We start from the raw sequence: 24,569 nt of genomic DNA on the forward strand, positions 1-24,569 counted from the left end.
TCAGTGTTACATTCTACTAAAGAGTAATGGCTGCATAAACATGTCAAGGAAGACACATGCCTTAATATATTATCTTAGTGCACCTCTACTTATCAGTTCACTTTCACTGGCTAGTCTCAGTGTTAATGGATGAGCCATTATACACTTTGGGAGGAGAAAAGATTGGAAGAATAAATAAAAATGCCATCACGGTTTGGTCTAATCTTTGCTGGCCTGTGGTGAAGGGGAACATGGTGAGAATCCATTTTAGTGCAATGTGTGTTGGATGCACTTTCCTGGGGATGGCATCACTGGCCACCATTGTTGGGTTGTGGACCGTTCAACTCCTTCCTTCTACGGGATCTCCTGCTGAGCCCTGGAACGAGCATCGTCTACCAGCCGCTCTGGTTCCAGTCTACTACAACATCACGCTCTGGCCTCGACTCCAGCCGAACAGTCACAGCCTCTTTGTATTCACTGGAAATTCCAGCGTGGTCTTCAAATGTCTGTGGGAGACCGATCTCATCCTCATTCATGCCAATAAGCTGAACCTGACCTCAATAGATGGACATCTGGCCAAACTCTCTGCGCTTGGTACCTCAGCAGCGCCTTCGATTCAGAAAACCTGGATGCAGGAGACGACGCAGTATCTTGTCATACAGTTGAAGAGCAAGCTGGAAGATGGAGAGCTCTATGAGCTTTACACAGAGTTTGTGGGAGAACTTGCCGATGACCTGGCAGGGTTCTACCGAAGTGAATATGAGGAGAACGGAGAGAAAAAGTAAGTTCAACTATCATTTTTTAAGATGAACACAGATCTTCAATAAAACCAGCCAGGAACTCTTATAGATGAAAAATCAAAGCTATCAGGATCGGCATCAAGGCTATTGCAGTTGGCAGGTCACATGTTTGCTTGATAAGCCTCTTGGCAGCTTTATGTTTGTTCAACCTTTGTACCATCATATAAACATGGACGATTACTTAATGGATCCATAAAGCATTTTTTTATGTGTGTGTTTGGGCATTACACAATATCCACAAGGTTTTTCAGGTGTACGCATTTCAATCATCATGTTAACATTGTTTGGACAGAGAAAATACATACTGTTTCCCAAAATGGCATACCAATAACCCAGCACTTATTTTATGGTCTGTACTGTACCTTGGCGTTACGAGCACTGTATCTTTGTGATATAACAGTGATTACTTCCTCCAGGATAGTAGCCACCAGTCAGATGCATCCGACACATGCTCGCAAGACCTTTCCATGTTTCGATGAGCCTGCAATGAGAGCGGTCTTCTACATCACTCTTATCCACGACAGAGGAACCGTGGCCCTGTCGAATGGAATGGAAATCGGTCAGTTCTACCAAGAACGGCTTCTTTTCACACCTGTTGACCATTTTAAGTAACGTAATGTGAACTAGAAAATGGATTTCTATAAATCGGGGTCCCTAGAGCAACTGTATAAAACAAAAATCAGACAAAGCTTTCTAAAGAGAAGTTGGAAGTCATCAGATATATACTCTAGATAGATAGATAAATAAAATATAATCTAATTTTCTGCTTGTTTTAATTATTCAGAGAAAGCTGACACTGTAGTTGATGGACAACCTGTTACGGTGACAACATTTGAACCCACAAAGAACATGTCCTCCTATCTATTGGCACTGGTTGTCAGTGACTATACAAATGTTACATCAGCAAATGACACCTTGGTACGACCATTATTCGTCTTTCATGAGCTGTACGGCTGTTTTAAAAGATAAAAATCTCACATTTATTGACCACAAAGTGTGCCTTACAGCATATTTACTCATGGTGCATATGACTAAATGATGTTTGCTCTGAACAGATACGAATATGGGCCCGTAAGAAAGCCATCGAAGACGGCCATGGTGATTATGCCTTGAGTATAACTGGGCCAATCCTCAAGTTTTTTGAAAACTATTACAGTGTACCATATCCACTTTCAAAATCAGGTATGTTTACACATCCAAATCATCTCTTGGAGATTATTGCCTGGGGTAAAAAATAATAAGCAAGTATTTTTAATTCTCGACCTTGAAGACCAGATTGCCCTGCCTGATTTTTACTTTGGGGCGATGGAGAATTGGGGTCTGGTGACGTACAGGGAGACAAACCTTCTATATGATCCAGTCATCTCCTCCAATGCAAACAAAGAGAGAACGGCCACCATTATAGCCCATGAACTGGCACACATGGTACTCTCATTTATAAAAATATGATATATAACGTTAATGGTTTTAAATAACTATAAAATGTGTAAAATAATCATATTATGACTTGTTTGTTTGTGTTCTTGGTCAGTGGTTTGGCAACCTTGTGACTCTAAAGTGGTGGAATGAAGTTTGGTTAAATGAAGGTTTCGCGTCTTATGTATCATATCTTGGTGCAGACTTTGCTGAACCGTACTGGGAAGTGGTGAGTGTTCACAAACTAATGAACTTTTAATGGCTTTACTGCACCTTCCAATGGTTGGTCAACTAAAACAACATTTACCAGTCATGAACTTTAATTTACATCTTTTAAAGTGTACTTTGTGTTATTCCATAAAAACAAATTTCATGTTCATATGACAAAACAGGCGCTTAGTCACTAAATATTTGAAGTAAACACGTATACTACTACCTTCGCCCAAACATCTTGGTTTCTGTGACTTGTCTCCACACTAACAGAATAAATAAATAAAATTCCCGCGTCGCTTACGTCACCTAGGATTTGGAAGAAAAAAAATCTAGAAAAAAAAAAACAAATTATAAGAAATCAACATTGTATACATTCGAAAAGATTTAGAGAGAAAAAAAAAACATTTATTTGCACTCTATCGTAATTATTATTGTCTTTCTCAATTATCGCTCTCACAGAAAGACTTGATCATCCTTAAAGACGTACACCGTGCTTTTGCTGTGGATGCTCTGGCCTCCTCCCATCCCCTGTCTTCGAAGGAGGAAGACATTATAAAACCAGAGCAGATCACCGAGCAGTTTGATACAATCTCCTACAGCAAGGTGCTGTACGTTCGATAACCTTCACTTTAAAATCCATTGATTATTACTAGTATCAAACTCTTTTCTCTAACATGCAGGGGGCGTCGGTGTTGAGAATGCTGTCAGACTTCCTTACTGAGTCTGTGTTCGTGCAAGGACTAAATGTGAGCAAATTACAACACAGTTACTTTACACACACACACACACACACACACACACACACACACACACATATATATATATATATGTTTTGTTTTGAATCTGCTGATATTTTTCTCTCTAAAAGACATATCTCACCATGTTCGCCTATCAAAATACAGTCGGTGAGGATCTGTGGAACCACCTTCAAACTGTGAGTTGCATCAGAAATAAAATCCTGTAATCTCATACTAATTATAAACAGGTAAATTATTAGATTAAAATTTAGGCCTACCACAAATGACTAAATCCCAACTAACTAAAAGTTTGCCAGTACTTCCATCTAGTGGCTGAATAATCACTCTCATTTACCACATCTAGGCTGTTGATGAGACTGGAACAGTTCTTCCATTAAGTGTCAAAAAAATCATGGACCGCTGGGTTCTTCAGATGGGCTTCCCGGTGGTCTTGATCAACACTACGACAGGCCAGGTCTCTCAGATGCACTTCCTTCTGGATCCTGAGTCTTCATTACAGAGGCAGTCTCCATTCAAGTAGGTCTAAATACATGCCTAAGCTACCTGAACAGGATTTGTTGTTTTTAGATCTGTTTTGTGTGTGTGTGTGTGTTATGTCTATTTTTATTTTATTTTAAAGTTATGAATGGATTGTACCCATCAACTGGATGAAGGCAGAGGTGGAACAGTCACGCTTTTGGCTCACAGAAAAAACTGGTAGGAACACAAAATAAGTTTTACGCTGTTATTTGTACATATATGACTGGGACAAGTTCATAATTTTTAAATAATAAATAGGTTAACATGATTGTCTTTTCATATGCAGTTTATCACTCTGATATGAAGGCAACTGGAAATGAATGGGTGCTGGTGAATCTGAACATCACTGGATATTACAGAGTGAACTATGACACTGAGAACTGGGAGCGTCTTCTGAATCAACTGACAGAGAACCATACGGTAAAGACACAGACATGTGATTGAAATCAAAGACCCAGTATAGAATAAAAATTACACGACAATTATCACTTTTTTTTGTTCATTTTATTAAAGGTCATTCCAGTCATCAACAGAGCTCAGATAGTGGATGATGCATTTAATCTTGCAAGGTAAAAAAAAAAAAAACATAAAGAGAATTGGGGTACAATTTATTTAGATATATACTTTAATTTATTTGTACAAGCACATTTGAATTAAATCAGTTGCATACTTTATTATAACTCTTTTTCAAGGGCAAAGATAATTCCTGTCACTCTAGCCCTAAATACTACAAAGTACTTATCTGAAGAACGAGAATACATGCCATGGCAGTCTGCGCTCAACAACCTGGATTATTTTTACCTCATGTTTACACAAACTGATGTCTATGAACTCTTACAGGTCTGCTCTAATAATTCTTATATATTAGCATTTGAAACTCATAACTTTATTTTTATTTGAATATATAAAGTATATGCTGATTTCAGAGTAGTAGTAATATGAATTTAGCAGTTCTTGTTGTTGTTGTAGAACTACACCAGGAAGCAGGTGACCCCCCTTTTTGAACATTTTAAGACTATTACCGAAAATTGGTCGCATGTGCCCACTGGCCATACAGACCAGTAAGTGATCCATAACTATTTTTGTAATCAATAATGAAATCTCATTCAAAATTTTGTTCCAATTAACTATTCCAATTAAATAATTGGCATGTATTTATATTTTTTTTCCTTGTGTAGGTACAATCAAGTTAATGCCATTAGATTTGCCTGCAGCACTGGTGTAGATGAGTGTCAAAATCTCACTAAAGGCTGGTACAAACAGTGGATGGACCAAGCAAACCACAACCCGTGAGTTTATTAGAGCACTCAGTATTTGGTCTTCTAGCCAAGCAATCCAATGTTATATACTGCAGGGAAAAAAATCAGTCCACATTATTACATATATCTAATTCAGATCTCTTTTTTTCCAGAATTCACCCCAATTTAAGGTCTGCAGTGTACTGCAGTGCTATTGCCTCAGGTGGCACTGCCGAGTGGGACTTTGGCTGGCTGATGTTTAAGAACGCCACCATCGGAATAGAAGCTGATAAACTCATGTCAGCCCTGGCTTGTGCAAAGGATACCACACTTTTAGAAAGGTTTGAAATATATTGTTCTTTGGAAACAAATAGCAACTTTTCAAAGGAATAACATGAGATATTTTCATTTGAATTGTCATAAATATAGGTACCTTGGATACACGCTTGACGCATCGATGATACGTAAACAGGACGCTTCCTCTGTCATTGTGTATATATCCAGCAACCCGGATGGTCAGACATTGGCTTGGGATTTTGTCAGGAAGAACTGGGTGTATATGTTCACAGAGTGAGCTTTATGAACAACACAAATCCTCATATACAAGATAACTGCAACATTTTAATGAATTGAAATAAATGCAGCTATGTGATGAACAGAATGAATTTGTGTCCCTAGGTACGGTGTGGGGTCTTTTAACTTTGCCAGCCTTATAAGTGGCATAACCAAAACATTTTCAACTGAATCAGAACTTGAGCAGGTGTGTATTTTCTATAGGTACACAATTAATACTATAACATTTTTGATTGAAACAGGTTGAACAGGTTAGCCTACTTGTCTAATTTTTTTTTTTTTTCTCATATCTTTCAACGTGTAAAGCTTCTGCAGTTTAAGAGAGACAATTCAGAGATCGGCTTTGGATCAGGGACTGCAGCTCTGGAGCAGGCCATCGAGAAGACAAAAGCCAATATAAAATGGGTGGCTGAAAACCAGAGAGAAATCTCAGACTGGCTGATGGCTGAATCTGTTTAAAATCCACAAAGACAAAACTATGTCCTTTGTGTATGTGTGTAATTATAAAGATAAACATTTTTGCATTGCATAACCGGACAGGGTATATAAAGAAAAAAAACTTTACACATATTTGAATATTTACTATGTTAATTTTGATTGTTACATTTTGATTTGTTCTGTAATCATATAAATACTCTTATGAACTACAACATGGTCATACTGCAATGTACTCTTTTGTTGTATCATATAAAAATAAGATCTAAAATAAAATCTAAAATATTTCTATGAAGAACCTGACATTGCTGCTGACATCATTCGGTGGACTTTTGAATACATACTAGCTATTTCATTTTATCATTTTTTAAAATATATTCTATGTAGTCTCTGTAGAAAGTTACAGTATTGTAAAATAAAAGTATTGTCTATCGTTGCTGTGTTAATGGTTTTTACAGTAGAATATTGACAGAGACAGAGCATACGCAAATTGTAGGCTAAAATAAAAATAAATGGAACGCGGACAACGTGTAAGAATTCCAACGTCCTTTTCTTTCGAAATCGAGAGCAACAGTCGGTTGTCAAAGTAAAACTTGTTACTTTTTAAAAGATATAAGATGAATAATGTGCAGATAATTTTCAATAACAAGAGGGGACTGAGATAATGCAGGGCAAATTGATAATCATCATGTTATTTTCACTTTTACCTCTAACATCTGCTTCAGATGATGGTAGGCTAAGTTCAAAAAGATCAGATGGCCAAAATGCTTCGAGATTATAAAGCTTGTCACATAGTAGCCTATCTCCTTTCTGACCTTTATCGTGTATGACTACAATATGAAACTTAAAGTCATTGTCAAGGTATTCAAGACTCATATGTTTTAAGAATGTATTCTCTCTAAAACTAGACGGAGAAAGTTAGAAAAAAAAACGTTGTTTTTCAGCCCCTCACTCTTTGTCGTTGTTTTCAATTTACATTGAGGGAGAAACGCCATTTCCTAAATTTAGTTACATAACAACTCTGGATGACATCACAGTTGGATATTATAATTCAGAGATGTATATCCCAAGAGGGAATACGACAAATGAGGATGATGTGATTGATTCGGATTACATAAAGGGTATAAGTGACTATATGTATAACTCCTTCAAGAGACGATCTGCACTTTTTAAAAACTACAGCCAAAATGAGAGTATGTTGAAGGTATTATATATATATATATATATATATATATATATATATATATATATATATATATATATATATATATATATATATATATATATATATCTTAATTCAAATTCATTTAGATATTTTTTAAGGCATAAAGTAAAAAAATATAAATAAATAAATGTGTGATGGTAATGCAGAAAGTAAATTTTCCCTGTGTGATAAGTGAGATTGGTCAAACACAGTCCTCTGCCTTATTTTCCTCACAGGTCTTAATGTTTATCAGACTCTGGTTGTCTGTGAGCTGCTGGAACTTGACAAGCCTGGAAAGATGCTTACTAAAGATGCCGCTGGAGGCTGCACCACAGATGAGCTGTGTTACTTTAACAACCACTTTACTTTACTGTGACTGTAAATATTAAACAAACCCCACCTGGAACAATTCAAGAAGGAATTTGAACATTTATATTACAAAGTTTGTTTAGATAGTCTCAGGAATTACCTCAAAAAGAGACAAAATGAAGTAAATAGAAAGGGTAATTGCTTAAGACCACTTATTACAACAAACATTTTAGTTTATGTTATTTAAATATATCTGACATTATACAGAGAGAGAGAGAGAGAGAGAGAGAGAGAGAGAGAGAGAGAGAGAGAGAGAGACTTAATGCTTGTAAAGATAAGATGTAATGCAAAAAATATCTCTGAAAACATCTATTTAACATTATAGTATTTGTTTATTCATAAATATAATTCCTTTGTGGCTCCCGCTTTGAAATAGCCTTTAACTTTTTAGAGCCAATACTCAAATATCCTAAAACAAATTTAGCCAAATCATCTAAATACAGTTTCCATTTTTGCTTTTATACATTGTTGTCCCTCTAATCAACAGTATAGGCTACAGGCTACAGCCCTAATTTTGGCTTCGTTGGTGACTGACAGTAGGCGCGCTTCTATTTTCAAATTGCGCAAACAGAAATTGCGAACTGAAAATAAGCCCAATGGAAACACAAAAATTTCAAAAGACTTACATGAAGTAGTTTTAAAAAAGTAAAAAGTCTCTACTAAACAATTTCCCGAAACATACTACTCTGCTCCTTCAAACCATCCTGTCTAGATCACATATATAATTTAAAAAATTGAGATTTAGCAATTTATTTGTTTTAGTGCCTTGCAAGGACTTCACAACTCTCAAATCATTTAAAAATCATTAAATCTAAGAAGGACTGAGAAATGTCCAAACAATACCAAAACAAAGTCCGCGGCTTTATGTTAAATTTATGATATTTTGGCCAAAAGAAAGCTTTCAATTCAGCCGTAGGCTATTGAGAATGAGAAGTTGTCGTCATAGCACAAAGCCCCTCCCTCGATATCACGGTCTCCGCCATGTTGGAATCAGAATCAGAATGAGCTTTATTGACAGATATGTTTACACATACGAGGAATTTGTTTTCGTGACAGAAGCTCCGCAGTACAACAGAATGAAAGCGACAGCGAATGATACCGGCGGCGAAACAGGATTGTTTAAATGTGTTGTTAAGAGGAGGTTCTCGCAATTCTGCACTGTTTTATCATGCCTGGAAGTTACTGCTGCGTTAAAAACTGCTGCAGTACCTCACACAATACATATGGAAAACATAGGAACAATGAAATACCGTTTTTTTTAGGTTACACCAAGCGCAAAACAGCGGTATTTGGAGAAGCTCAAGTGGCACAGAGACCTGGACCATTTACCTCCATGCACACATATGGACATTGGGAATTATATTGTTTTTGGTTTAAGTTACTACACAATGCAGGAGTTTAAAAGCCACAAGCCTTTGGAAAGTTACGAGGCTTTCTGCTGTGGCTGGGTCCCTTTACAGCAGGTGATGAAAACAGTGTTGTACTGGCCAAAGTAAGTTTATTCACATGCGTTTTAGCGTATTATAATTACATTGCATTTAGAATTAACTGCGACTGAACACTAGATTGTAACTAGATGTTCAATGTATACGAACGTTTCCAACATGTTTTGATGTATGCTAAAGCTGTGTATGTTTAGTTATAATTTGATTTTAACCCAATGACACATACTGTACCAGGTTTTTTTTTTTTTGTTGTGGGCTGCAAAGTGGACAAACCAGTTCTGGGTTAGCTAGGGTAGTTAAATGTGTGATTGCGAGATGTAAATGTCCTGGTTAGATTAAAGCCATTAACAGCGTGAATGCAAAGTGACTTACATTGTAAACAATATAATTCCCAATATCCATATGTGTGCCCTGAGGTAAATGGTTCAGGTGTCTGTGCCGCTGCAGGGAGCTGCCTGAGAGCTTCTCCAAACACCGCTGTTTTGCGCTTGGTGTGAGCTTGTTCCTGTAAGGTCCCCTTTCTTTCGCCTTATGTTTTTGCATTGCTTTACTTTCTTCCTTTTCTTTCTCGTATTCGTAGATCCGTCTCGATCTGTTCCGCCGACAAAATAAATGCGCAAAAATGAAAGCGCTCTGAAATGTTTAGTCGCGCCTATGTGAAGTTCTGAAGGCATTGCCCCTGGCAACAGATAGCGTATCCTGCCATCAGGGACGACCGGCTCAGACCCCTCCCATATCAACCCAAATCGGCACGTGACTTCTCATTCTCAATTCATAATGACACCTAAGAGGACTGAGAATGCTTCCGGCAAAGAAATGGATAATCTTTTCACAAAACATCTATTTCGTATCTTAGAAATAGGTCATTAAAGTTTTAACACAAAACGTCCACTCTTCTCACATGCCATATGTGAGGATAGCAGATTAAAATATGGCTCAATCAAAATAGTTTGCAGACATGCTTGGCTGTCTCTCACACCCGTTCTCTATACATAACAGGGGCGGAGCTTGAAATATTTAACCAATCACAAATACCTGTTCAGGACTCCTCACCAATTGCTAGGCAGATTTTCTAAATTCAGGTTTTATGCAGAATTATGATTGGAAGAATATAATATAATATAATATAATTTAATATAATATAATATAATATAATATAATATAATATAATATAACTATTAACATTAGAAATTATAAGAATTGCATTACTATAAGAACTTCTTATTGGGGTCACACAAGGGCGGAACTAGTTTATTTCAGAGTTGATCATTTACTGTCTATGTTTGCAAGCCAGTGCTGACTGGAAGCTCACAGGAGCCCGTACGTCTTTAATATGGACGGTATCATTTTGTTTTTTATACTTTTGCTTCCACTAGCTGAATCAAAAGGTAAGATTTTAAAATAATTTTACAAAAGCATTTTTTTTTTAAAACGTCATTTTATTTGTTTAACTTTTTGTAAATGTTGTTAGGTCTTATAATCTGCTTTTAGATCTATCTTCTCAACAAACAAATTCACTCCTACAAATTTTAAGTGTAACTTGCATGCTGAGTTGTTGATCAATTGTTAAATAGAACAACAACGTAATTCCAGTAGGTAAATTATCATCGTATGCCTGAAAAGCACATACAAACCAAAATGTAAAGGAAACCAAAACAAAATGATTAGTATAGAAGTTTTTTCCTTAGAAATTTGTCAACCAAAACTTTGAGGATTTAAAAATGCATGTTATGATACGGAATAGATTATTTTTGATATGCGCACATTGCTCACATAGTGAAAGTGAAAGAGTGAAAGTGAAAGAGACATAACCACTCTCATTCACTGTTTACTTGTTTTTAACAGCAGAATTGGTTAAATAGAAACTGCTAGTTATAAAAACTACACTATAGTTAGCATGTTCTGAAAATCTTGAGATAATGAAAAATATTTAAACTGATTTGGCTTGCTTCCCACAATAGAAGGTTTTGAGCATGAGACACAGCTCTGTTCTGAAGGAACAAACACTGGCAGGGCATTGCAAAGACCTTGGGAAGGGCAGGTTCTCAAAGTAAAAAAGGTGCACATGAAACATGGCTTTTAATAGACCTGTGCTCCTTGCTGATAAATGCTTCTGTATTGATAACAGCAAATGTCGTGACACAATTTTGAAAAAGAAACAGAACAGAATAGACCATTTTAAGTTTAAAAGTTACTTTTTCTCTTTGCACCTCTTAATTACTCTGGATTTAGAAACTGAATTATATTATTATTATTATATTATTATTATTATTATTGTTATTATTATTATTGAGTTTACAGGGTTTGTTGGTTTTTGCTGTTGTAAACGACATAGCTGTTGTTGCAGAAAAATATTTCTGTCATATTTAAAATATAATTCTATCCTAGGCTAATCCTGTTCTGAGTTTCATTTTTATTCTTTATTTTTTAAATTTTTGGAATAATAATGATAATAAAAACAGGATTGATAAGTATAATTTGGATAGTGTTGTGATAATTATTTTAATGTTCTTTTTCAAATAACTACTTTAATAATAATAGTTCAAAGTATGAATAGTTTTTAGTCAGAGAACATAAAAAGACAAGATCCCTCGATGCCCTTAAACTTTTCTCAATCAAACAGCAAGAACAAAAGAGAACAGGCACCTTTGTTTATATTACTTTGTGTAGAACATTGGTAGCTTCATTTTTATTAAATTTTGAATTTTAATAAAATGTAAATTTGTCCCCTGTTCACAAAGAGGTTTCTAGATTTAAATCAAAATTTAAAATGAGGAGATATGAATATCAGGAGCACTCCGAGTCGGACTGGCCATATGGACATTCTGGAGAAGTCCTGGCCTGGCTGGTTCATCATCATAGAAGAAGTGTCAGATTAAGTGATGTTGACATGAAGATAAAGGTAGATGGGAGAAGCTGAAAGGAAAAAAAGTTAACATAGGCCTACATCAGGTTGCCTTTGCCCTCCTCTCTCACTATACACAGCATGTAGCCTAGGTCCGAGCGTCCACTGCTTTTTATCACTCCGCATTGTCTGGCGTATTTCATATTCTTAAAGAGAAAGTAGGAATTCTAGCATGTGTACATTTGAGAGCGATTGAGTAGGAAAATAGAGTAAATGAAGAGATTAATCAGATTATCACACACACACAGACATATGAACACTCAAATTGAATAATTCTGTTGTTTCAGGTTTTTATATTATAGGTTTATGTTTATTATTGTCATATACATTTTACATTCAGCTTTCTAGATTTAAAGTATTTTAGTTTATACAATACATAGAATACATTAATTTAATCTTCTGTTGAAGAAAAAAATAAAAACCATCACATAATTTGTAATGGTTTTATTGGTTATAATGAAAATTGTTTTGGTTTTAATGGAAATGGTATGTAATATTTCTAATGGTATTTATACTCGAAATCATTCAAATTTCTGTGGTGGTCTCATTCGTTTTGGTCAGCAGGGTCACCATGGATTTTGTGATGTTGTTTGCCATAAATGCAATAGGATTCCTATTTTGGGAGATAATCCAGAGCCATTTTTTTTACTCACAGTCTATCCCAGGAAGCACAGAACACTATCATGCAGTGCATGTTTCATTCATACTTGAAGCCAGGGGGAGCACAGACAAGTCCAAATAAGACTTATAGAAGTAATAACTTATGATGTGCAAGAAATCCTATTTATGGACTTATCTGGCTATCGATGTAGCTGAGCTGAATAAAAAGCAGAAATGTTACTGATGAAACGTTAAGACACTAAACATAAAAATGTGAAAATATATGGTTTATGTGTGTTTTTCCAGTTATCTCCGGGTCATAAATAAATAAACTTTATAAATAATGCAGTACTGATTGACATATCATTTAGTATAGAAACTATAAGATATATTTCCTGCCTTATTGTGTGATAAAAATGGGAAAAGGGTTTTCAAAGTAGCCTTTATAAACCAGTCATAAAATTGTCATTAGGAAAATATTGAACAAAAATATTATAGCCCCTTGCCACGGCTAATGTTACTTCTACAGGCTACAAACAGCAATATAAACAACAGCTGTACATACTCTCTTCATGTCATTCTTGTAAAATAATTATAATTGAATAATATAAGTAAACAAGCACATCGCTCCACTGAGAAATCCACTTACCCACAGCCTAGGATGCTATCTATGTAGTGCGCTTAAAGGTGTCTGAACGTGAGGGAATGTGAAAGGTCATCATGTTGATCATTTTATGTATGGCTATATTAGTTTTAATTAATTTCACTAATAGATAGATTTGGCAGGACATCACATAAGGGCTTTTAATTTCCCCCCCAAAAAATGTTCCAGGACACTTGAAAGAGATTTTATAAGCCTTTATATATTCTTTAGAGATTAAATAAGCATGCTCATCTCTAACGCTATTATAATAATAAAATTAAACCTTTAATTTCAAACACAGTTAAAAAAATTTATGTTTTGTTTTTGTTGTTACAATTACAATTTCCTGTTATTGTATCACAGGCTCTCATTCTTTGTGGGTGCTTGCAACGTACATTAAAGGACAAACGCCATTTCCTGAATTTAGCTATGTAGGGATGCTGGATGATGTCATAATTATGTATTATAATGGTGAGACGAAAACACTCCATCCAAGAGGAAATACAACAGCTGAAGACGATGTGTTTGATTCAGATGATCTCCTCACAATAAGTGACTACATGCAGTCATCTTTTATTAACAAATGGGCAGTCGCAACAACAAATGTAAACAAAAATGAAGGTAAGCGTTATACAAGACTGTAGGATTTAATAAAAACATAAATTATTATTATTGTTATTAATATTTTGTCGAGTAAATATATCAAACAAAGATTTGTGCATGTAATGGTGTAAACACTACCTTAAAACTAAATATTTGTATTAAAGGTAATATTCCCCTTCAGAGACTAGTCGTGTGTGAGCTGAGGGACAATGGTGAACCGGGACGAATGATCACACGGGATGCTGTCGGAGGATCCACCACTGATGAGCTGCTATATGTTGACAAGAATTTTACATATCAGGGAACTTTAAATGTCTCAGCTCCAGTGCTGAATATGCATCTTCAATTCAGCATGAGACGTCATGAAGTTTTATACCAACCATTCTGCATCAAAACACTCAAGGGTTACCTTAAAAAAAGGAGGACTCAAATCAATAGAAAAGGTATGAAGATTGACTACTAGCCAAACTAGTTAAGAGCAAGTGTTCTTTCTTTAGCATTTTTTGGACCTTTTTCCACAGTGAAACCCAAGGTCAGGCTCCTCCAGAGAGAACTGTCTTCTGGGTTTCGTGTGAGTTGTTTGGCATCAGGATTTTACCCTCGTCACATCAACCTGACCCTGTTCAGAGATGGACAGCCTGTATCTGATCGTGAGATCACTGGAGGAGATCTGCTGCCCAATGCTGACGGGACGTACCAGATGAGGAAGAGTCTGGAGATCAGTGCTGCAGACGAACACAAATACACCTGCTCTGTCACACACCTCACTCTGGACATCACTTTGGGTAATGAGCTCTTACAGAAAACACAATCTGACAGTCAAAACAAAAATAAAGTCACTCTCTCAGTCTGTGGTTGATGTTTCAGAGTTTGATCACACGAAACCATTTAAATCAGTGATTGCTTCAGTTCTGACGGTTTTGGCTCTGATGTTGGTAATTGGAGCTGCAGTTGCATGGAGAAGACGACATGCAGGTATGACAAGAACTGAAAAAGTTCAACAAAAGGAAAGGAAAAAAACCATTAAGAAGTTACATTTCGAAGAAAACAAATCAAAAACAATAATTTATTTTGTTTTTCTTTATAGATTCAATTAAAAATGGATATTCTACTACTGCTAGTAAGTACTTCTAATTATTCTAAGCTATTTGTTAATTTACTGCAGAAAGAAAACATTTGCCCACTGTACACTTATTAAACAATACGTTTCATTTTCAACAGAAGAAAAATGCACGGATACAAATTCTGAATTGATGTGAATCCCAGGACACAAAGTGACAATATGTAAATGTATTTGACCTACACAATTTCCACTATAGGGGCTGCTGTGTGTGTGCACATGGATGGGCTAAATGCAGAGCACCTATACAGAGTATGGGTTACCATACTTTGCAAATGTCACGACTTTCACTTTATAATTCACAGTTTGAGCCCTTAGGAGGCTCAAGATAACAATTCTATTTCTGTGTCAGCCACTGTCATACAACTGTTTGATTGTTACATTGTCATACCTTTCAATTCCTTGACCTAAAAGAGAATTGTAAATATCTACCTATTTCATGTTTGTATTGGAATATAAAAAGTGTTATATTTACATTTATATTTACATTTTCGTTACATTTTACAAGTGTTATGCTTCTATTGTTTGTAGTGAGTTTATTTTTTGGTTATTTAGACTGAACTACAGCTATGTAATCTGTCTGAACAATGTATGTAGTGACATCTGGTGTAATGAGCATTTGCATTACCCAGTTAAAAGACCCAGAATAAACCTTTTGTTCACAATCCTGGAAAATAAATTGATTGAATCTTAGTTTTATTTTCTTCTAAATCAATGAATCAATTATTTTTCAGCATCTGAAGAAAACATGGACCCAACATTTTGAAGTTTGTCAATTCTATGAAGCTACTTTTTGTCTTTCATTTTCTACTGTAGGTTAATACAAATATTCAAAGTTTTGTGCAGTCATCATTAATATTTTTTATGACCTAAATTTTTTTCCTTATATGTTAACAGTTAACATTACAAAAGTTTTTTTCTGCTCTTTCTTTCTTTTTTAAATACTGTTTCTCACAGTTCTACACATTTATTTCCTGCATTTAGTACCAGATGTTTGTTTGATCTTGTTTGATCTTGTCTAGTAGTGATTAAGTAACACTTCATTGTAATAATCAAAGTCCAGAAATTGAAGTTGAGTTCTAACAGTAGAACTTGTGATGAGCTTGTATATAAGTAAACTTTATTTGTTTGATCTTTTGGACAGTTTGAACTATGCTTTCATGATTAAACTTATGAGAGACAATTTAGCCAATGCAAATAATTTGTCATTTTTCAAAGCATTTATTTACAAAAAGTCAATAAATAAGAAATATATACAAATGGATTCAATAAAAAAAATATGTTATCTAATAAATAATTGCAAACAATTAATGCAACAAACAAATAAAGTCTTTAGATGAAGTTTTCACACAGTGATCATCTGATTTTAGTGTAAGGTAGCCTCATTTCCTGTCCTCTGTGTTCTTTACTGGAAATACTGATGGCTGATTGTAGCATCTCGTGTTGATGTGCAGGGAAACTGTTAAAAGATGAAACTCTAATTAAATAACTGTGCAACAAACAAATAAAACTCTTATAGTTATTAAATGAAAATTCAGTATCTAGCAAATAATAAAGCAAATAATTAAAAGCCTCCTTACCATATAGGATTGTGCATCTCTGAAGTGTGAAGTATCAGGAAAGTTGTCTTCCATCAGTTGTGCTGAATTACTGAAGGTCATAAATGTTGGGCAATGCTGGACATCTTGCACAAGTCCCTGTTGCTCATCCAGACACCACGTTTCTGAAAGCAGATCATTCTGAAGCCTGTCTGAGGTATCTTGTGAGTAGCATCTTGGTGTTGTTTCATCATTGGAGGTCTCCTCGGACTGTTCCAGCAGAGCAGAGAGATATGAGATGTAGCTAATTGTGAGGCGAAGGGTCTCAATCTTGGTCAAGGTTTGTCCAGGAGGAGCCACAGAAGGAGGTAAGTAGTTTCGGAGATGATGGAGAGCCCTGGTCAAATCCCTCATCCTGAGCTTTTCTCTTTCACTGGCCGTCTGACGCTTGGTTCCAGGGTATTTGGACCTGGAACGTCTCTTTCCATCAGCAGGTAGAGCTAATCTGGGTTTTTTAGCTGGTACGCAGTCAGTGTAATTTTTCCCAGCGTCCTCTGGCTGTCTTCCAGCTCCCCAGCAGCTCACAGGAGGAGAAAAACATCCGGAATCAATGGAGGGACTCGGAGAAAGGCTGCCACAGGCACTGAAGTACCCAGCATCAGTGGTGGTAGATGATCGCTCATATTCAGACTGGCATCTGGCTCCCTGGAGCATATGAAGAGAAAAGTTCAACTCCATGGTTTTGATCTTCTCAAAGTTGAGATGTTTCCTTCTCGTTCTCTGGTACCTGAGTGAATGCTGGAGAGCTGGAGGCAGCAGCCCAATATATCCTGGATGAAGAGGTGTGATGTTGCACCTCCAGAAGGTGCTTAAGAATTTCAAAGCGGCAGAGAGACATCACACCAGGGGCAGGGGGTCTCTGGGAAGACTCACATCACTTCAGACACAGCTGGGAGGTGGAGACTGCAGCGGTAAAATAACACTCACTGGCACAGGACAAGTTCAAGATAGATTTACATCTGAAGTCTGGAGATTTTTTTTTAATGGAAATAATTTTGATTTGTTTGCTTGGTGTCCTTTGGGGCTCTGTACTCTGTACTTACCACATAAATAAAAAAAAATCAGTCGATTTCCATTTCAGTCAGATCAGTCAAAAAGTGTTTTTTTTTTTTTTTTTTTTTTTGTTATTATTTAGTTTTAATCAACAATGCAAAGCCATTCAATCAAAACTGGGCCATGCTATTTTATTTTTACACATTTTATGTGTATGGCCATGCATTTTATTCCTTTTTTTTGCATCTTAAAAATTAAAACTACATTTTATTGGTTAGAAATGTATGTATTAATTTCTAATTTTATTAATTTTATTTTATGCATTTATTTATTCTGTCAAAATATTTTAATTAATTATTTTATTGATTACAACTATTCATTCAATTATTACAAATAGTTTCATTTATTTATAAATTAATTCTTTTTATTCATTAATATTTTTTCATTCTCTCTACCATTTAGTTTGGTGTATCTTAAGTATGAGATAGAAGGAAAGTTGTTTTGAATTCCAGTATTCCATATTTCATGTTTTTATTTATTAAAATTATTTGGGGATTTATTCAAAATGTAAAAAAAATAGTAATTTCTGCTTTTGATCTCTTAGAGTAACACCTCTTTCTGTGAAGTGTGTCGCTTGTAATGTGTCAGTTGTTCACAGGTTTTTATTTAGTCAACTGTCTTTTACCATGTTTGGCCTCATGGGAACTCAGGAAGATAGTTATTTTTAATATGTCAAGTAATGAAAGTTTTAAAGAGTTAAAAGATTTTTAACAATTTTGTTCAACAGTTTAACCTTAGTATAAAAATGCAAACTATATTATAAAAAAATAAAAATAGAATAAAAAATATTATTCCAGATTAGAATATAGATATAAACTATTTGGAATTGAAAGCAATCGCAAAATGTGCAAATGGCGATAATAAAACAAAAATTCAGCAAAATTTTGGTTTGATTCATGTGTTTTTTAGATGTGAAGTAAAATAAAATCTTGATGGTTGTATATCCAGTTGTTATTTTCTTCTCTGAAGTGTAAGGCCTTGTCTTGTGGATTACGGCTTCAGTGTGAGTAGCTCTTGAGGAAATAGTTCCCAGACCACAACGTGTCACTTTTTGCTCCTTCCTGCCCGGTGCTGATCTGAAATAATTAGATTTCGACTGTTCCCAGTCAACACACGCATTACAGACGAGATCGCAACAACTGATTGCTGTGACTTTGCAGATGAATTAAACAATGAACTCAATAAAATCTGAATATGATGTCAAAAGTCATCGACTGACATTTGCATGTAACACAAACTAGGTCAAATAAATACAGCAAACTCACACAATACAAAAGCATGTGCGCTTAACTCATTAAACACGTACCTGGTCACTGTTAATTCACTTAAATGTGGATTTAGCGAATCAAACCTATCTGCAAATGAGTTCCCTTCTTCCTTTTCAAAGCATTCTTAGTTTTTCCGAGAGCATCAAAGGTTGATTAGCACATCAATGTGAAGTGTTTTTCTTCTCCTGCTCGGTTAAATGTTGATTTGAGGTAAACAACTAAATTGTCTAAATCCTTTCCTCCCAGTGCTCTGTAAACTGTGTATTGAGCTCCAGATTAGCATATCAGTCACAGGGTCAAGGGTATCTATTAAAGCAGAGTCCTAGTTCTAATTAGTTCAGTATCTAACACCTCGGCACGGTCCTGAAACGCATGCAGCGTGCCGACCCCTCACGCATTAGAGGATTGTGAAGATAAGGATGCATGAAGTTCAGGCTTTTGAAGGGATCATCCACCCCAGACTCGGAGGTGCGAGATGCTCTTTTCTGTTGACCTGTAGTTCATTAAGAAAGAGCTTTTATTTGCACAGGCCTGATTAGTACTCGGATGATGGTAAGGCTTTGTGCCATGGCACAGCTTGAACGGGTTGTGGAATACCATGTTATGCCTTTTGTTTTATTTATAGAGTTTATAATATTGAATTTAGCTAGAGGGAAAAACTTTTTTTTAGACAAAAAACAAACAAACAAACAAACAAACAGATAATATAAATATAATATATTCATTAAAAAAATTAATAATAATAATGATATATTTATCTTATTTCTTCTTATTATTAGTATTATATAAATATTTTTAAAAAATCAGTCTTTCAGAATTGGAACATTTATACAAGCTGACTGACTACAACTTTGTAAATGAGACATTAAACATGCTGAAATTGAAGAAATATTTATTTAGAATTAAAAAAAAAAAATCCAAAAATCATTAAAATAGATGAAAACAACCAAATTTGTTTATAATAATCAATTCAATTATTTATATATATATATATATATATATATATATATATATATATATATATATATATATATATATATATATATATATATATATATGGCCAATGATTTAGCCAGTTATTAATGCCTATTTTAGCATGCTTGGATAGAAAAAGTATGTAATTCATTATAACTTTTATGTCTCAATTAGTTAGTTTGACCACCAGAGGGCTGAAAAAGATTAAATATTTTATTTAATTTTTTTTATTGTAAATAAAAAATACAAAAATGTCAATCAAATGTCAATTAAATGCATGGGAATTAAAAACAAATTGTGAATGAAAAGGGTAAATATACACACATTATATTCAAGAAGAACTGAATCTGTGTTTTTCAAGCCCTTTTCTAGCTTACGTCTTTTATATTTTAATATTGGAGGGCAAAAATATATTGTTGACAAAAAAGTGTTTTCCACATAATAATAATAATAATAAAGTAATAATAATAATAATAATAATAATAATAATAATAATACTATGTTTTTGCATTTGCAAATGACAAATACAGTTTTTTGCTACATTATATAGCTGCTTCATATGTTAAATGTTTTATGTTTTAACCCCATTTTATCTTGTTCTGGTTAACTGTTTTGCTCCATATTAAATTAAATTTATCTCCTGGAGTCTGCTGTTCCTGTATGTGAATGCTGGCTGTGAAGATCTATTAACAGGACTCTGAGTGTAATTTACATCTAAATCACTGAGGAGAGACTCAAAGCCTCCACTTATAGTGTAACTGCCTGTCTCTGCAAAAAAAAAAAAAAAAAAAAAAAAAAAAAAAAATGCACATTCCAGCATATCGTTTGCATCTTTTTTTCTGTCAGGGGTAATGTTATCAGTCAACATGATTGGTAGAATTGCATTGTATCATCAAAGAATTCAAATGAAACTGTATTTAGAAGAAATGCAATGAAATCAGCCATTCTTTTCGAGTGTAACTCACATTGCTGTGTAACATCAGGTATACAGTATACAACAGAAGATAAAGACAGAACTATAAGATAATTTTTTGCTTAAGTCCAGAACTAAAGTTACAGTGTGTCAAGAGTGACATGAAGAGGAGGAGTCATGTGCTAAACTCATTGGCTTGAAGCTGCATGTGGCTGTAAAACTGCGCCCTCTAACGGAGACAATACACTGCCTTATAATAAAAGCAAACGGATTCATTTCCTCTCTTTCGAGACTCATATAGAATGTTTCAGAGTTCAGCGTGATTTATACTTTAACTGAGAAGCTATTACAGTCTCTATTAATGTTTTGAAGTAGTTTTTATTTTTATGTTTTCAGTTCTAATTTTAATGTTAGCCAGTATTTTTGTTTTGTATTTTTTTATTTATTTTTTTTATTTTAAAGTTTTTTATTTTTTATTTAGTTTTGTTTAATACATTAAGTTAATGTATAGACTAAATAAAAATGAGAAAATGTATATATATATATATATATATATATATATATATATATATATATATATATATATATATATATATATATATATATATATATATATATATATATATATATATATATATATATATATATATATATATTTATACACACTTATTTTACTAAATGTTTATTTGTTTCTATAATAACCTTAGTTTGAGAATATATTGATGGTTGAACAATTATTGAAATAAGCTGCAAAAAAGATGACAGTGAAGTCCATTTAATTGTTATTTAATAATAAATAAACAACATCCTAAAGTTAAAAGTCAATACACAAAATCAAAACGTTGACATTTCGATGTTTTTATTATAAATATCAATAAATTAGAATAATTTTGGTACAAAAACGATAACATACAAAATATATAATATTAAAATAGAAATCTTGAAAATAAGATAAAACAATATATTAAAATACGTTAAATACTGTACAGTGGCATCCACAGAAAATATCTAGAAAAAGTTTTAAATATATGAAAAGTCTGATGAAAGCTTCATCCCCAGAATTCTGGTACAATCGGACAGTGGACAGCTTTGTTGTAGTCCTAGAAAGAGAGGGAGAAATGTACATTTATTAAATTTAGATACCACTATTCACCTTTAAAAAAAAGCTAACATGATATGCATCATGCATATTCAGAAGTGTTAAACAAAGTACACACCTGATATGTTGGTGCGGTGTCTGCATACAAAGGGCCTTCCAGAAGAGATTCGGAGCTGGAGTTGAAGGAATCATCATAAGCAGATGTTTCCATGCTCATGCAGACCTGATGACAGGCCATCTCTGTCTTCCTCAACACATGCTCTGAAGGTCTGAAGGTGCTCTGAGACAGTTCTTGATGTGACGTGCCGAGTCCCCAGTACTCTGGAGGTGAATAGCCTTGAGTTTGAGCTGATTCTTGGTATCTAGGAGCTCTCAGGTCCCTCATCTGGCAGAGAGACTCCTCACTGAGGCCTAGTTGAGCAGACAGATAGGAGATGTAGCGGATGGTGAGGCGAAGGGTCTCGATCTTGGTCAAGGTTTGGCCGACAGGAGCAACAGAAGGAGGTAAGTAAGTCCTGAGGTGGTGGAGAGCTTTGGTCAGATCCCTCATCCTGAGCTTCTCCTTCTCGCTGGCGCTCTGTCTCTGCTTGCTTGGGTTTTTGCAGCGAGTTCTTCTAGTCCCAACACGGGAACGCGAGCCGTCCTGATGTGAGGAACCGGTCATGGGAGCCTTTGCACCTTCGGGAGGTGGAGAAGAATTGTTTTGTTGCTGGGCTGAAGGAGAGAAGTCCATGTAGGAAGGAGGAGAAACAGCTTCAGGAGATGAGATGTTGTAGAATTCAGAGTCTGAACTCGGGCAGCTCCAGGAGTTTTGTGTGAAGTAGCTGAAGAAAGGAGAAGACACGTCCATTCTGTGTGGTTTGAGAGTCGGTGATGCCGGAGGGTTTGCTGGAGGGAGGCTTTATATTAGCCCGGGTCTCAGAGGTGTGAAGTGACACCTCCACAGGCCTGTGTGTCCCAGACCTGACTACAGTGAGAGAGGGAGAAGTCCAGCCCGGTGTGGGAACATATACAGATTTGAGTCATCAGGTTATGTGTGACTTTTCACTCCGACCCAACATGAACTTTTTCTCCCCTTCACTACTGTTTTTAACATCAAGCCCCCAGTAATATTTGGACAATTTAATCTATACATATATATATATATATGTATATATGTATATATGTATATATGTATATATATATATATATATATATGTATATATATATATATATATATATATATATATATATATATATATATATATATATATATGTATGTGTGTATATATATATATATATATATATATATATATATATACATATATACACATACATATATATATATATATATATATATATATATATATATATATATATATATATATATATATATATATATATATATATTTACTGCATACTAATTAGAATTTCTCATGAAGTAAAATAAATAAAGCAGCCAGTAAACATGATGGTTTATAATACTGTATGTAATACAGAATAATCCAAAATTGTAAATATAATATCAAATAATAATAATAAAATGAAAAAGTAAAGAGAATTAAAAAAAAATTATTATATGAAATTGTATTTTATTGTTTTCAAACATATTAAGTAAAAGAAAAATGTGTTGTATATAAGTTAAAATATTAGATACAAATATATATGGTTGTGCATATATAATTATAAGAGTAATACAAAAAATATTTAAAACGTTTTATCATTAATCCAAATTTCCAATCAACATAATAAATTACTTAAATTATGTATTATAATTTATTATATTGCCATAATTTGTATTATGTTAAATTCTATCAAAATAAATGTTTTTATATAATATTTATATAACAGATTGAAAATAAATATATACAGTATATATATATATATATATATATATATATATATATATATATATATATATATATATATATATATATATACATATATTTATATATATATATATATGTATACATATATATATATATATATATATATATATACATATATATACATATATATATATATATATATATATATACATATATATATATATATATATATATACATATATATACATATATATATATATATATATATATATATATATATATATATATATATATATATATATATATGTATACATATATATATATATATATATATGTATATATATATATATATATATATATATGTATATATATATGTATATATATATATATATATATATATATATATATATATATATATATATATATATATATATATATATACATACATACATACATACATACATACATACATACTTACATACATACATACATACATATATATATATATATATATATATATATATATATATATATATATATATATATTATAAAATATAAATCAATATTTCTGTCCTACAGTCAACTTTGATAAACATGTCAACTTCAAGTAATCAGTCACATAATTTTATAGAACAAGTTACCATGTATTTTTGAAAATTTATTTTTTCTTTTATTTTATGTCAAATAAACATGGCAAATTTATTTGAAGAAAGTACAAAGTTTGATAAAAACATAAAAGATAAATCTATACCCTAAAATCTAGAAACCACGCTCCAGACGATGATATGTGGTCAACAGGTCACAGAGACTCAGGCCATTCTCTCACAGCCGAGGTGTTAGGTGACACCTCTAATGGGTCACATTAAAGGCCAAAGCACTGCTCTGTTGACTGTGTGAACCTTTAATGGAATTTCACACCACACATGTAAGTGAGCTAATGAGGCTAGCTAAACAATATTAAGAGCCAGCCATCACACTAACATACTGTCATTGAAACAATATCTGAAAAAAATAAAGCCTATTGATATGTGACCT

The 24,569-nt window shown here is 33.7% G+C and overlaps 4 protein-coding genes across 5 annotated transcripts; 2 read left to right on the forward strand and 2 right to left on the reverse strand.

The window, feature by feature from the left end:
- The first annotated feature begins 131 nt into the window (after positions 1-131).
- Positions 132-6,367, forward strand: LOC127947014 (aminopeptidase N). The gene is made up of 20 exons (XM_052543907.1): positions 132-760; positions 1,196-1,338; positions 1,564-1,697; positions 1,835-1,961; positions 2,050-2,204; positions 2,311-2,424; positions 2,868-3,011; positions 3,089-3,154; positions 3,277-3,342; positions 3,510-3,682; positions 3,786-3,862; positions 3,972-4,105; positions 4,199-4,254; positions 4,378-4,525; positions 4,655-4,746; positions 4,864-4,974; positions 5,097-5,264; positions 5,353-5,493; positions 5,602-5,683; positions 5,803-6,367. The coding sequence occupies exons 1-20, from the start codon at positions 231-233 to the stop codon at positions 5,953-5,955; spliced, it is 2,814 nt and encodes a 937-aa protein (XP_052399867.1). The 5' UTR covers positions 132-230; the 3' UTR covers positions 5,956-6,367.
- Positions 6,368-10,177: 3,810 nt separating this feature from the next.
- On the forward strand, positions 10,178-15,499 carry LOC127947306 (major histocompatibility complex class I-related gene protein). 2 transcript variants are annotated; one of them, XM_052544317.1, is made up of 7 exons: positions 10,178-10,337; positions 13,461-13,718; positions 13,865-14,143; positions 14,222-14,485; positions 14,568-14,675; positions 14,788-14,820; positions 14,922-15,499. In XM_052544317.1, exons 1-7 carry the CDS (start codon positions 10,283-10,285, stop codon positions 14,957-14,959), a joined length of 1,035 nt encoding a protein of 344 aa, XP_052400277.1. In that variant the 5' UTR covers positions 10,178-10,282; the 3' UTR covers positions 14,960-15,499. The 2 variants fall into 2 exon arrangements, with proteins under 2 accessions (XP_052400277.1, XP_052400278.1); XM_052544318.1 differs by lacking the exon at positions 10,178-10,337 and having other exon boundaries at positions 13,578-13,718; positions 13,882-14,143.
- Positions 15,500-15,804: 305 nt separating this feature from the next.
- LOC127947307 (mesoderm posterior protein 1-like) lies at positions 15,805-17,525 on the reverse strand. The gene is made up of 2 exons (XM_052544319.1): positions 16,401-17,525; positions 15,805-16,279 (listed from the first exon to the last, which is right to left on the reverse strand). The coding sequence occupies exons 1-2, from the start codon at positions 17,094-17,096 to the stop codon at positions 16,226-16,228; spliced, it is 750 nt and encodes a 249-aa protein (XP_052400279.1). The 5' UTR covers positions 17,097-17,525; the 3' UTR covers positions 15,805-16,225.
- A 4,004-nt stretch (positions 17,526-21,529) lies between these two features.
- LOC127947308 (mesoderm posterior protein 1-like) lies at positions 21,530-22,795 on the reverse strand. Its single transcript, XM_052544320.1, has 2 exons — positions 21,845-22,795; positions 21,530-21,727 (listed from the first exon to the last, which is right to left on the reverse strand). The coding sequence occupies exons 1-2, from the start codon at positions 22,574-22,576 to the stop codon at positions 21,677-21,679; spliced, it is 783 nt and encodes a 260-aa protein (XP_052400280.1). The 5' UTR covers positions 22,577-22,795; the 3' UTR covers positions 21,530-21,676.
- Between the last annotated feature and the right edge of the window lie 1,774 nt (positions 22,796-24,569).

The sequence above is a fragment of the Carassius gibelio genome, chromosome A25, assembly GCF_023724105.1.
Source record: "Carassius gibelio isolate Cgi1373 ecotype wild population from Czech Republic chromosome A25, carGib1.2-hapl.c, whole genome shotgun sequence".
Lineage (NCBI taxonomy): Eukaryota > Metazoa > Chordata > Actinopteri > Cypriniformes > Cyprinidae > Carassius > Carassius gibelio.

What these genes read in the sequence shown, in the direction of transcription:
- LOC127947014 (XM_052543907.1), top strand. Translation starts at nt 231, where the DNA reads ATGGTGAGAATCCATTTTAGTGCAATGTGTGTTGGATGCACTTTCCTG. An exon ending in ATATCCACTTTCAAAATCAG is followed by an intron (nt 1,962 to 2,049) that starts GTATGTTTACAC and finishes TCGACCTTGAAG; the next exon opens with ACCAGATTGCCCTGCCTGAT. An exon ending in GATGCATTTAATCTTGCAAG is followed by an intron (nt 4,255 to 4,377) that starts GTAAAAAAAAAA and finishes CTCTTTTTCAAG; the next exon opens with GGCAAAGATAATTCCTGTCA.
- LOC127947306 (XM_052544317.1), top strand. Translation starts at nt 10,283, where the DNA reads ATGGACGGTATCATTTTGTTTTTTATACTTTTGCTTCCACTAGCTGAA. An exon ending in GACTCAAATCAATAGAAAAG is followed by an intron (nt 14,144 to 14,221) that starts GTATGAAGATTG and finishes CTTTTTCCACAG; the next exon opens with TGAAACCCAAGGTCAGGCTC. An exon ending in TGGATATTCTACTACTGCTA is followed by an intron (nt 14,821 to 14,921) that starts GTAAGTACTTCT and finishes CATTTTCAACAG; the next exon opens with AAGAAAAATGCACGGATACA.
- LOC127947307 (XM_052544319.1), bottom strand. Translation starts at nt 17,096, where the DNA reads ATGGAGTTGAACTTTTCTCTTCATATGCTCCAGGGAGCCAGATGCCAG. An exon ending in GAGATGCACAATCCTATATG is followed by an intron (nt 16,280 to 16,400) that starts GTAAGGAGGCTT and finishes ATCTTTTAACAG; the next exon opens with TTTCCCTGCACATCAACACG.
- LOC127947308 (XM_052544320.1), bottom strand. Translation starts at nt 22,576, where the DNA reads ATGGACGTGTCTTCTCCTTTCTTCAGCTACTTCACACAAAACTCCTGG. An exon ending in ACACCGCACCAACATATCAG is followed by an intron (nt 21,728 to 21,844) that starts GTGTGTACTTTG and finishes CTCTCTTTCTAG; the next exon opens with GACTACAACAAAGCTGTCCA.